At 41.8% G+C, this 13,309-nt stretch overlaps 1 protein-coding gene across 3 annotated transcripts in view; it reads right to left on the reverse strand.

Moving 5' to 3' along the window:
* Positions 1-2,377: 2,377 nt before the first annotated feature.
* Positions 2,378-13,309, reverse strand: part of UCHL5 (ubiquitin C-terminal hydrolase L5) — a 30,374-nt gene continuing 19,442 nt past the window's right edge. Inside the window, exons 8-11 of one of the 3 annotated variants that reach the window (XM_040985393.1) lie at positions 12,914-13,016; positions 11,782-11,892; positions 8,158-8,256; positions 2,378-4,491 (exon numbers count right to left, since the gene is read on the reverse strand). In XM_040985393.1, the coding sequence (XP_040841327.1) occupies positions 4,447-4,491; positions 8,158-8,256; positions 11,782-11,892; positions 12,914-13,016 (358 nt within the window). In that variant the 3' untranslated portion in view covers positions 2,378-4,446. Of the gene's footprint in view, positions 4,492-7,391; positions 7,572-8,157; positions 8,257-11,781; positions 11,896-12,913; positions 13,017-13,309 lie in introns of those variants that run through there. The other 2 variants (XM_040985392.1, XM_040985394.1) reach the window with 2 other exon arrangements.

Consider the following 13,309-nt stretch of genomic DNA (forward strand, 5'->3'; position numbering starts at 1 on the left):
GGGCATGGGAAGAAGTACAGATGAGGAAGATGAGACAGTACAGATGAACTGCAGCTGACTCAGTCCCCGTGATCTAGCAACCCCCACCTCCTGTGCGTCCTCTGCCCTCCCAGCACCATCAGTCCATGACCTTGGCATTCCAACACCTGCCTGAGCTGGGAGCCAAGAAAGACAGTAGACTCTGTGAAAGGAAGATAATAATAAATCATAGGATTGCTTTAAGGTAAAACGAAATACATGGGAAATATATGGAGGATGGCCACAAGTACGGAGCACTCAGAATCAATAGTAGTGTTACAAGGATGGCATTGCAGGTATCAAGGAACTACACAGGAACAATATTATTCAATATGAGCTGCATTTGCCTATATTCTAGTTCATATGAATTTAGGGAGAAGTTACAATAATTGGTTAATTTATTACTGTCATTCACTTACTGTTAGGGCACAAGAAAGCCATTTTAATTTTGGTCTGATGCCTAAGCCAGGAAGAATTTGGTGTAAAAGCTCAAAACATTTTCCTTATACATATATATACATATACATACATATGAAGTTTTTCTTCACTCAGTGGGTCATACATACTATGTCACTGTGATACAATTTCCATTTCCTCGGCCAAGGTATTCACTGCCTCCTCCAATGCTAGCACACAGGGACAAGCTCACTCTTGTAGTGACTACATGATCTTCCCAACTACGACAGCTAGCCTTCCTCTGCTACCACTTTCAATGTCTCAGATTACCTGCTATTACAAGGTGATGGGTGGGATTTCTCCAACAGGCATCCCTGCATTGTATTTTCTCAAAGCAGCACAGACTGCAAAGTACTTACCACGGGCCAGTCCATTTAAGCCCCTGCTGTAAAATGAATACCTGCAATCACTTTGACTTTCTGATCATGACAGAAGGTACTGCATTATTACTATTTTTAAAGATTTATTTTTGTTGGAAAGGCAGATATACAGAGAGGAGGAGAGACAGAAAGATCCTCTGTTCGATGGTTCACTCCCCAAGAGGCCACAACGGCTGGAGCCGTGCTAATCCAGGAGCCAGGGGCTCCCCCGGGTCTCCCAAGTGGGTGCAGGGTCCCAAGGCTTTGGGCCATCCTCGACTGTTTTCTTGGGCCACAAGCAGGGAGCTGGAAGGGAAGTGGGGCTGCAGGGACTAGAATCGGCGCCCATATGGGATCCTGGTGTGTGCAAGGTGAGGACTTTAACCACTACACTATCGCATTGGGTCTGCATTATTTTAATTGTGCATTTTTATCACTGTCAAAGAGTTAATATAACCAGAACAAAGATGGCCAGGCATGTTGTTAGCCAGTGAACATAGGTGTTAATAATATATTAGGGAAATAACATAAGGCCATTCACATCGCATTGATCTATTAATTCATAATACTTTGAAAGATGACATTCTACCAGAGCCAAACTATCCATGTTGTACTTTTTAGCATCCTTAGGGACTGCCTGCCTCATCACAGCATATGCTTTGCTGGGAGTCCTGGCTGGAGCTCCAAGCTCAAGCTCACTCCTCCAAACCAAGGAACTAGTAGGCACTTTCAAATTTCCCTGTATTAACCTCAAATTGTTCAACTTAAAAAGCTATCTTGGTTTCCTGAAAGCAAGTCATCACCGACATCAATGTAAAAATTAAGTATTACTAAGCTTAAAAATCACACTATATTACATAAATCTAAAGCACAGTACAGGGAGAGATGCCAAGGCTAACACAGAAATGGGTACATACAAGCAGAAAAGGGACACTACACATATTGAACACGGTCAGCCCATTTGGGAGAACTATGTGCAATGGAAACTTTGCTTTCGCTCTTCTGTTTTGTCTAAACTTTCTATCAAACAGAACATCCTCCCAAAAGAACAGAAAACACTTCAAGTCTATCTTGAAATGCTATTGGCAATTAAGATTAACCAAAGGTACCAGTCTGCATGGAACACCAAAATATACAAAGAAATACATAGCTTGGTCCTAAAAGGGGAGCAAATCCCCACGGTCCTGAGCCCAGAACAAATATTTGTCTTTTCTGGTGGCACGACCCAGCTGACTGCTCTCTGCTAGGAAAAGGGCAGCTATCTTGGGACTTAAATCTATGAGGTGAGACTAGCCAGCAACGCAGCTGTTCACAAGCTCTCATTGTTTCTATTAGCAAAGCTGAAACAGAATCAGAGTACCTCCACCTACTCAATCAATAACGGAGATTTCACAAGATTTCAATAACTTTCAGATTTCAAAAGTAAAAATGAACAAAATAGATTTTCTTTAAAATATCCTCCCGATTCCTTTAAGTTCTTTATCCCCCATCTTCAAGTCTTTGTTTCAAGCCAGCAACACAAAGGAAGGACCCAGACAACATCTTGTCATACGTTTTATTTACAGGCAGAAAATAATCATGAAGTGTCACAATGCATTTGCAATCATCAAAGAAGAGGAAAATGAAATAAGCCATTCTAAAGCTATGGAAATTCATATCAAGGAATTTTATTAGAATTAGATTAATAAACAAAGATCTCTATGTCTATGAACATAATAGCTTTATAAAGTTATTTTTAAAATACTATTTGATAATTACTCTTGTTAACAGTGTCTTTCACTGACAAGTTTTAAAATGTAATGAATTCTAATTTTAGAACTCTTGGGGTTATTCTTGTGACCTAAGAAACACGGGGCTATCCCTAGTCACAAAGCTACTTACCCATGTGTGAAAGGAGTTACACGTTTTAGTAGGTACATTTAGGTCTATGAAGCAACTACAATTAATTTTTGTGAGGTGGGGGTCATGTTCATTGATTCACATAGGTTGAATATTCAGCTCTTCTATTCTTTGAAAAGGATTTCCTTCCTGTCGGACTGCTCTGCCGCCTTTGCTGAGAATCGAGTGCTGGCCTACTGTGTGTCTGTGTCTAGGCTCTCTCCGAATCCACGGATTTAATCAGTTCATCCTTACGCCAATAACATCGTATTGATTAATGCATATTTCTTACTACAGTAATCCTTACTTGGCGTCAATAAGATACATAACTCAATCTGAAATAAACTAATGAGATCAAGAGGAGCCTAAAACACACCTCAGGATGATATTTTAAAAGTTGTGTTAGACCTTTAAAACATTCCATAATTACTACTGCATCACAAACAAAATATATTTTCCCATAAATAGCTGAAAATTATACATTACTCTTTATTACCAACTGAAATTATGTATGAAAAATAATTCATTCATTTTCTATTCAATGTCCCAACTTTCCCTTCATTAAAGTCATCTAATAATACCATGAGCAAATTTCAAAATTCACATGTTGAAGCTAAAAGATGGGCACAGTTTTCTCTAATAAAATAAATTATGTGAAATCTTTTTATAATAAATAATAGATGCTTAAAAAGTCATGAATAAACTTCAGTTATGTGCCTTGTAAAGAAAAAGGTAGATTTTCTTATAAAAACTTTTATAAAACTTCCTTTTAACTTGGAAAACATCAGAATTAAGAATATAGTACAGCATTATTCTGTAAGAAAAAACAAAGCAACTCTAAAGCAATTTTTTTTAATTTAAAATAACCAATTGTAAGCAAATCGTGCATGCCTCTAAAAAACTGCAGGCTGTACTAGTTTTGTTCAGTTGGCACAGAGGGCTTACTGCCCCACCGTCACTGCTTCAGAAGGTAACCGGAACTGTAACCATTTTCAATATACAGGCTGACAGCTTGAAAAAGTTGACAAACTGAAAATAACATCAAAATACATCAAGATTTACAACTTAATTTGAAATTTTGCTTTGAAACACAATACTGTGACATTTCCTAAAATAATACAATATTTAAATGAATAATCCCAAACACCTAAAGAATGTTTAATAAAATTCTGATGCAAATTATACTTCTGTTCATTTCAAATTATCTGCCTTAAAAATCAAACTTTTCTCAAACAGTTGGTATAAGAGACAAAATTCAGTTTTAAAGTCCTCAAATCACTCATATCAAAGACAGAAATAGTGATTTTTTTTCCTATTAATGATGAGAAATCAGCTTAGTTGAGATCTGCAATTTGTAAACTGTACTATGCAACTGAATATGAAGATCAGAAAATTATAAGTTGCAGGTACAGAATATCATTTGTGCATCTTCTAAGTTCATCATGGCACCATACATGTTCAGAGTCACCAGCAGTTCTCAAATCCAGTGTCAAATAACGGAATTTGGGCATCTGGGCAAGCATTCTTATTATGACTTTTATTAAATATGCACTACATGCACATGATGCAGCTAGGGGAAAAGCTTAAGGATCCATGCATTAAAGACAACACAGACGGGCACTAGGCCACACGTGCACCGAGCCGAGCAGGAGGCTGTTCAAAGTCTGTTACACCCAATGGTCTCCATGAACAGCAGTGCAGAAGCAGAAAGGCAGACGCAGCCAAAGGGCCATCTTCACTTCGTTTCCTGAGCTTTCTTTGCATTCTGTTTTTCTTTTGCCTAAAAATAAAAGATAGTGTTAAGTCTGTTTAGATTGTATTAAAACAAATGTCCATGAGAGGGCATACCAAGACCAAGAGCGTAAAACACAGTGTTCCCAAGATTTCTAGAGCACTGTACTTCAACTTCAGACCTGCAACAAACTTTTGCTAGTTAGTCAGTCATTTTCTGCCCCAATCAGAAACCAGCATGGTGGTTGGCGTTCTCATCTCAAGTTGAAAATACATTATTACAGTAGCAATAATTTTAAAATGTGAAATTACTCCAAAGGCCATTACTAAAGGGCATTCCAAAACAAAACACACACACACATTTTCTGACTTCCTATTCAAATTGAGTATAAACTGATATTATACTCAATAAGCTGATACAGATAGACATAGACACACACACACACACGTTTAACATAACAATTTACATAACTGTGGGACCAATCAACTTACCTTACACGATTTACAAAAGTGTTTACATGTCATCTGATCCTAACTATACAGCTTAAGCACAGTAATTCCATTTCATTCTAGTCAATGAGGACACCAGAGCTCCCCTATGCTGTCGACATAGCCAGTCTCATACCCAACAGCCAGAGAAGCTTTCACAACACTTAAATCTCTTGGACTGTAGCACTGTTTCTCAAAACACATGCCAATGACTTGGGAACCCTGCTAAAATGCAGATTCGTGTATGTTTAAAGTTCTGCATTTTTTCTTTTTCTTTTTCTAATATATTCAAGATGTATGCAGAGAGACAAGGAGCTCCCTCTCGTTGACTGGTTCATTTGCTCAAATAACTGCAACAACCGACCACAGCTGGGACTGGGTCAGCCCCACCGGTCTCACACGGGGTGCAGTATCTCAGCTGCTTGCATCATCACGGTATATACATTACATTTGAACTGCTCAGGAGGTAACCTAAAAATACAGTAAAAAAAAAAACCCATCCTTGTATCATATACCAAATCTACTTCTTAAAATATAAAATAGAATCAGCAGGGTTCAGATTCTATTTATGAAACTTTTATTCATTTCTATTCTATTATTTATTTCATACTTACAATTCTTTTAGATTTTTGATCCCAAACTTTATATGTGATTCGGAAATGTGGGATACATCCTTATGGCATAACGATTTTTTTTTAAATAAGAAAAAGAGGAGCCAGTGCAGTATCCTCCCACCCGTGGTGCTACCGTCCCACCCGGGCTCCCGCTGGCGTCCCAGCTGCACCACTTCCGATTCAGCTCCCTGCTTCTAGCCTAGGCAGCAGCGGAGCACAGCTCACGGCCTTGGGATTCTGCACCTACATGGGGGACCAGGAAGAGGATCCTGGCTCCAACCATTTGGGGAGTGAAGCAGAAGGCAGATCTTTCTCTCCGTCTCTTCTCCTCTCTGTAAATCTGTCTTTCTGATAAGAATGCCGCCCATCAGAACAGACTGGCACTGAGTCCCAAGCATGGCTGCTGTGGGTATGGAGTTCTGAATCGCTGGCAGGCTGTGGAGCAGCTGTCCTGTACTTTTCGGAATGTGATCTCACTCCATGCTGGTACTTGTCAGAACGACAATATTCAGCACCAAACGAACCCTATCCGCTTCCTTGCCAAGCTATACTCGAAGTTGTTGAGGAGAAAAGAATGTGTTCAGTTACATTTACATCCCCAGGCCTAACAAGAGTGACAGGAATGCGTGTGCGGAGTCAGGCCTAATGAACAGACATTTCAAGATCTGCAATCAAATGAGTCTGAATTTTCCTCAGAACCTAGGAGAATAGATTATTCAAGAAGTAAGTTTATCTCAATATTGCCTATACAATATTATCAATTGAAGAACTTAGGGCAAACTGAGGTCATGAAGCACTTTACTCAGAAACACCAATGCAGGGTCAGTGCGGTGTGGCAGCAAGCTAACCCTCTGCCTGCTGTGCCGCTCATGTAACACTAGTCCACTTGCCATGCCCTCCCTGCTCATGACCTGGGAAAGCAGCAGAGGACCGACCACGTCCTTCACCCCTCTCCTGGCTTCCGGCTTCCGACCAGCCTGGCTCTGCTCTTTACAGCCATTTAGGGGGTGGCCAGGCAGGGGGTGGATGTCTCCATCTCTGTAATTCTCACTTTCAAGAAAAATCTTTACCAAAATAAAAAAATCACTCGCACCAATTCAAAGGCCAGCCTGCGACAATGGGTCCACTGGCAGCATTCACCTACTGCCATCTGGTGTCCAAAATCAAGCAAAGAACTCAGGTTCACACCCAGGCGGGAGGAGACACTGGACTGTCACAATCACACAGGGATCGCTCCTGTGTGGCACACACCAGTCACAGCCAGCGGCTCCCCGAGGACACTTCTCCAGCAAGAAAATCCAGTCCATCGCACCTTTAGCACAACATACACAAACGGCCACCGACAAGCTTCAGGAAAACAAAGTGGAAAGGCAAGTTTTTGCTGCAAAGTTTTTCTGAAATCCACACAAACAAGCAGCCTTCCAAAAGTTCAAGGGAAATGTATGTTACGAAACAACTATGCATGGATTCCAAAATATTTTTGCACTGAAATAAACTTACTTGTTAATTCCGGTTTAGGTCCTCTTTCACAAGTCCCCTCATATTTTTAAGGCTTTTTTTAACATAGAATTTTGTACGGTTTTATATAAAGAACATCATTATCTAGGCATTCTATAAGCAGTGACACTTTGAGAATCATATATCACTAAATGTTAACTAACATTTCAGAAATCCGTTTCCCACACTGAAATAGCCCGAGATGCACACACAGAGAGATCCCTGTGAGAAGCATGAGACTCGGCGGCCTCGCGAGCTCAAAGTGGGGTCACATCGCTCAAGTAATAAGGTATATGCAAAAATATGTATTAACATATCTCATATTATTTGAAATTTATAATATGAAACAGCTGGGTGTAGTAATTTTAAAAATTAGTAAGAAAAATATACCTACCATATATTCTGGTCTTTAAATTAATGGTCCAAAATTTTATTTGCCTAGTGGTATCTTCTCAAAAGTGTTTCTCAAATGTGGTGCCCAGAGCAGCTGCGTTAGACCCGCCTGGGGGGCTTAATAAAGACTCCTTCCCTACATCAGATATGTGGGGAAGGCCAGGTAACATGCATTTGAAAGAATACTCAGCATTGGTGACTATCAGAAACACTGATTTACAGTATAAACTTAGAAATAACAAGTGCAATTTCATTTATTCCACAAATATTTTGCGAAGTGTCTGAAATTGAAAAAATAAATAAATAAAAAATTTTCACTAACTTATGCTGGTTTACCCTCAGCAGAAACGATACAACTTAGGTCTCAGTTCAAGGCTACTTGTTTTTCTCCCATCAATGTCCATTCTAGCTTTAAATTTTACGATGCTAATTCAAATTTTGCTAAATTAAGTGGAAAAACCTGCTTCAAGTAAATAACATGAAAAAATCTGGTTTTCCTTTAAAAAAAAAAAGGTAGTGTTTGAAATGCTAATATAGCTCAACCTGAATTCCTGAAGAAATCTGAAAGCAGCTGAGCAATTAATCTTGTGATAATTCTGTAATTAATTTTCACAGAATACAAAGAACTGGCAAAACTAAAACTAAAGTGTTTTGCCTCTATTCACATGAAACACTGCGTGTTGCACTTCTGACCGGTCTAAATCCTCCCTAGGAGTACTGACCTTCTCCACCAGCGGGATTAGCTGTTGATGCTCCGCCAAGGTCTTCAGCAGTTCCATGATAAAAGGCAGATAATTATGCTTCCTTCTGATGTTTTCAATCTGAAAATAAAATAAATAGCCACAAATTTTTTTTTTTTGGTATTTCACTTTTACATTCAACTTAGAAATCTGATAAACTCTTCCACTCTCCTTACTAAGAAGAAATTATGAGAAATAATCAAATTTGTTCTCAATGAGAATTAAAAAAAAAAAAAAAAAGGGGGGGCCCGGTGCAGTGGTTGAGGTCCTTGCCTTGCACGCCCGGGATCCCATATGGGCGCCGGTTCTATCCCGGCAGCCCCGCTTCCCTTCCAGCTCCCTGCCTGTGGCCCGGGAAGGCAGTCCAGTACAGCCCAAAGCTTTGGGACCCTGCACCCACGTGGGAGACCTGGAAGAGTCTCCTGGCTTTGAATCAGCATAGCATCGGCCGTTGCACTCATTTGGGGAGTGAATCATCGGACGGAGGATCTTCCTCTCTGTCTCTCCTCCTCTCTGTATATACGCCTTTCCAATAAAAAAAAATAATAGAAATAAATCTTAAAAAAAAAAAAACAGAGTAAGGGGGTAAAATTTCTTAAATTTGGATGCCAAGCCTTTATTTAACCAAGTCTGACCTCAGATCACTTACAAAAATGTGCCTCAAAAGCAAATTTAAGATTTCCATGATAAATTAACACTCTTGCCTTTATACCTATGCAAATCAGATCAAGTCGAGCAGGACAAGCTTTGTTGTGGTCAAGAGTAATCTTCCTTTGCTTTTTATAGAAAGAAGACAGACTTTATGGAAAAGTTTGTGCATCACAGAAAAACATGCACTGTCCAGACCCCTTCAAGTTACGGGATGTCCTAGGCTTTCACTCCCAGCGAGCAGGAATATATGAGGTCTTCCATGGAACGTAGGGCTAGAGTCGTGGCACAGGCGGTAAAGCTATCACCTGTGGCAACAGCATCTCACATGAAAGCTGGTTCAAGACCTGGCTGGTCCACTTATGATCCAGCTCTCTGCTTTACACTTGAGAAAGCAGCGGAAGACAGCCCAAGTGTGGGGGTCCCTGCATCCTTGTGGCAGACAAAAGAAGCAAGGTTGTCTTATTCCACATGTGCATCTGGGCATGCTGTCCACTACCTAGGTTTCAACAACCACGTAGACCCAGTTCTGACACATGCCTTCGGGGTCAGACTGCATTACTGTGATTTTTCCTGTGGTTGTAGTTCTGGGTTCAGTGGTTCAGTTAGGGGTGCCCAAAGAAACCTCACCAGATGTGACCCCAGACCTCTGTCCTGTGTGTGCCAGCCAGCATGGGGTCCAGCTTGGTCTGTCAGCCACATCAGGCAACATACACACTGATGGTTGCAGTCACCTGGTCAGTTTTGTCTCCAGTTTCATCTCATACACAAACCAATGAATGGTGCAGCCCAGCCCATTCCTGCTGCGTGCATATGCTCAGCTCTCATGTACCCCAGCAGGAACTACTGCCTAACTCAAGCAACCCCCACCCGCCAGGCATGCTCCCAGCCCCTGTTCTTGCACATGCTGGTGTGTGCAGCAGATTGGTCTGGTCCGTCCTGCATCTCATTTGGCTCTTTTACACATCGGTGGGTGTTGGAGCCTACCTCAGCCTGACAAACCCCACTATGCAGCCCACACTTATACTGATGGTTACCACTGCCTGTCCAGCCAGGCTCACTCCCAGCCCTAGTCCCCATGTTCACTGGTAGGGGCTGCCATCTACTCCTGGGTGAGCTGTACTCAGCCCACTCCCACCCTAGATTTTGCACTTGTCAGGTGGTTCTGTGGCCTAGTCTTGACTGGACTTGCCCCAATCACAGCACTTGCCAGCTAATGCTGCAGCAGTATCCCACCAGCCTGCACTTACTCTAACTATTGCATGTACCAGTGGATATGGTCGCTTATCGCAGCTTGACTTTTCCTCCAATGCAACTCAATGCAGACCAGCAGATTTTGTAGCCCTGTCTAGCCTGGTGTTCCCCAGTCCCAGATCTCATGGTCACCCCTGGACGTGGCCTAGCTGGAGAGCCCTCTGCAGACCCCCTACTGGACTTATGACCACTCTCTGGGTTTTACACATGCTGGTTGGTGCTGCGGCCCAGTTTGGCATGACATGACCTGAATTTGCCAGTGGGTACTGTAGCCTGATTCATTCCCAGCTCATGCTGGTGGGTGCTATAGCCTAGCCCAGCCTGAAATGCTTCTAGTACTGGTCCTAATGTGAACTGGCTGGTGTTCTAGCCAGATTCAGCCTGCACTGCACCACGTCCTGGTTCTCACATCTACAGTGGGGTGCTACAAACTGGGCTACTCCCAGCCTTGGTTCTAGCACTCACCTGCAAGGACTATGCCCTAAGCTCCTTTATCAAGTTAAAATTGCAGATCTGGCACACACTCGTGGGTCCTTGGCCCATCCTGACTTGCCCCACCTCCTGTCCTGACAGATGCAGTGGCCTTGCCTGACCAGGCTACACCCATTCTGGCTCTTTCCCTTTGGTGGTGTAGCCCAGCCCTGCCTGGCCTACTCCCAGACCTAGCTATCGCAAGGCCCAGTGTCAGGAAACCTGGCCCAGCCTGTCCTACACTTGCCCTTGCTCTTGTGAGAACCAGCAGATGCTAGAGCCTAGTTCAGCCTGGCACACGCCAGATCCAGTCCACACCCATGCTAAGGGATGCTACAGCTATATCCAGTCCAGTTCACCACCCCCATTCCAGCCATTGTGGCTACTTGGGGAGTGAATCATCGGACAGAAGATCTTCCTCTCTGCACATCTGACTTTCCAATAAAAATAAATAAAAATCTTAAAAAAAAAGAGAGAGAGAGAACTATGCCTACACTGTGCTGAACAACAAATGCAGTTGGCACCTCTTGCTTTCAGATGAGCTTCACAAAAGATTCAGAATTCTACCATATCACACCAAAATGAAAGTCCCCTCCACTGCCTTCATGCAAGTCAGACTGCAGGTGCACAATGACATTATCAAAAACAACGGCATTAGACAATTCTGTCACGCACACCCCACAGTGCACTGCTGGGACCCTGAACAGTCCCTCCCCAATTGAAATGGCAATATGCAGCACATAATCATATTAATGGGAATTCATACTGCATTTTCTCTTCAAAAACAGAACAAGAAACAAAAAAAGTATTTTTAGCTGGGCAAAGACCTAGAAACAACGAGGGCATGGAAGGGTTCCAGGGATATCTGATAATGTCTGAGGCAGAAGATACAGCAGGGGACCCGAAGCATCCCACCAGTAAGGAAACGGGAGCACGCCAAAGCTCAGGGCCACTAGGGTACAGGTGCCAGGGTGAAGTGGCTCCCAATGGCTGGGCTTAATCTGTGTGTAATTAAGATAACTCCAGCAAACTGAAGCCACAAACAGGTTAAAATCCAGTTCGTGATAAATGTTTTCTTAAAAGCTCCTGACTTATCTTTACAGGGTACCGGCCAAGCAAGGACTGTCCACACTGCAGGAAAAGCCAGGTGGGAACACAGGGGACACACCTTCTCATCTCAAGGCTCCCTGGTCTGCCCAGCAACTTCCCAGCCAAGTGGTCTGAAAAGCATACCTTGTATCTTTTTAATTTCTGAACTTCTTCTTCAATTAGCATCTGGTTTTTGGCAACTTCTGATTGGATGGCGCTCAACATATTACTGCCCTGATCTGTATCCATGGGTTCCTCCTTAGGGCAAAGAAAAAGAAACAACACACCCTAAGAATTGAGGCTTAAGTGCAGAGGTGAAAATGGTCAAAAGTCTATTTTCAAATTTCTACTTTGGATACTAGTAAGAGAACATCAGTATAACAACAGTAACTTTAACTGATAAAAGCATGGACCTGTGCATTCCACACATCCAAGTTCTAAAATATGTCTAAATGTTCACCTGAAAACAATGAGTTATACCATACTGCCACTTGCGTAGTAAGCTACACCTTGCTCAAATACACTCAACAAAGGTGATCAACGATCATAAAAATGACTTTGCCTATTACTGATTCTCTGCTCCAAGTCCATCTATTACAGATGTTCAATCATACAGGCTACATGCGAAAGTAAAGTCTAATTAAGAGAAATATAATTTAACTTGTTTACTTATAAGTAAGATGAAGTCACAGTGAATACTCAATGCAGTCAATTGCTAACTTTTATACAGCACTTGTAACCTGGTCATGTAACTTGAGTATTTCATTTAGTCCTCGTGACAAACTTACAAGGGAAATGCTCCTCTCGCGCTATACAAAGCAACTGAGAAATGCATGCATCCACTAGATGGCAAAGCCAGAAATCATAAACCAAAGTAAACACTTTTACTGAGAGTAATAAAGCTATAACTTTACACTTAAAAATATGGCCACGGGGCCTGGAGCAGTAGCCTACTGGCTAAATTCTTGCCTTGTTTGAGCCGGGATCCCACATGGTTGAAGGTTCCTGTCCTAGCTGCTGTATTTCCCATCCAGCTCCCCACCTGTGGCCCGGGAAAGCAGCAGAGTATGGCTCAAAGCTTTGGGACGCTGCACCAGCTTGGGAGACCCAGAGGAAGCTCCTGGCTCCTGGCTTCAGATCGGCTCAGCTCGGGTTGTTGCAGCCATTTGGGGAGTGAACCAGTGGATGGAAGATCTTTCTCTCTGTGTCTCCTTCTCTCTGTAGATCTGCCTTTCCAATAAAATAAATGTCTTTAAAAAAAACAATGGCCACAAACCTCCGCCAGCTGTCTCTGTAACTCTGCTATCTTCTGTTCGTATATCATTTTTCTGTCAGACACAATGGCCATCAAGTTAAATCGAATTTCACCTTCACTGTACCTAGTAAAAAACATTTTAAAGTTTATAAGAAAATACAAATTATAAAATCACCACTATTAATCTAACTGCTTACGTCTTGATTATCTGGATAAACAAAACTAATCTATGAACTTACCAAAAGTAGAACTGACGACAAAAAGAGCTAGGTTTCACAAATCACAAAATTTTTTTAATGTTCTAAAGTAATGCCAAGTGCCATTTGAAACATCAGAAATAATTTTAAAAATAAAATAATAACACTGTCATCAATATGTCAGCAATCAAGCTAGGAAGAAGCCTCATTTGATGGATAA

This window comes from Ochotona curzoniae, unplaced genomic scaffold (genome assembly GCF_017591425.1).
Source record: "Ochotona curzoniae isolate NIBS_2020 unplaced genomic scaffold, NIBS_Ocur_1.0 contig_430, whole genome shotgun sequence".
Lineage (NCBI taxonomy): Eukaryota > Metazoa > Chordata > Mammalia > Lagomorpha > Ochotonidae > Ochotona > Ochotona curzoniae.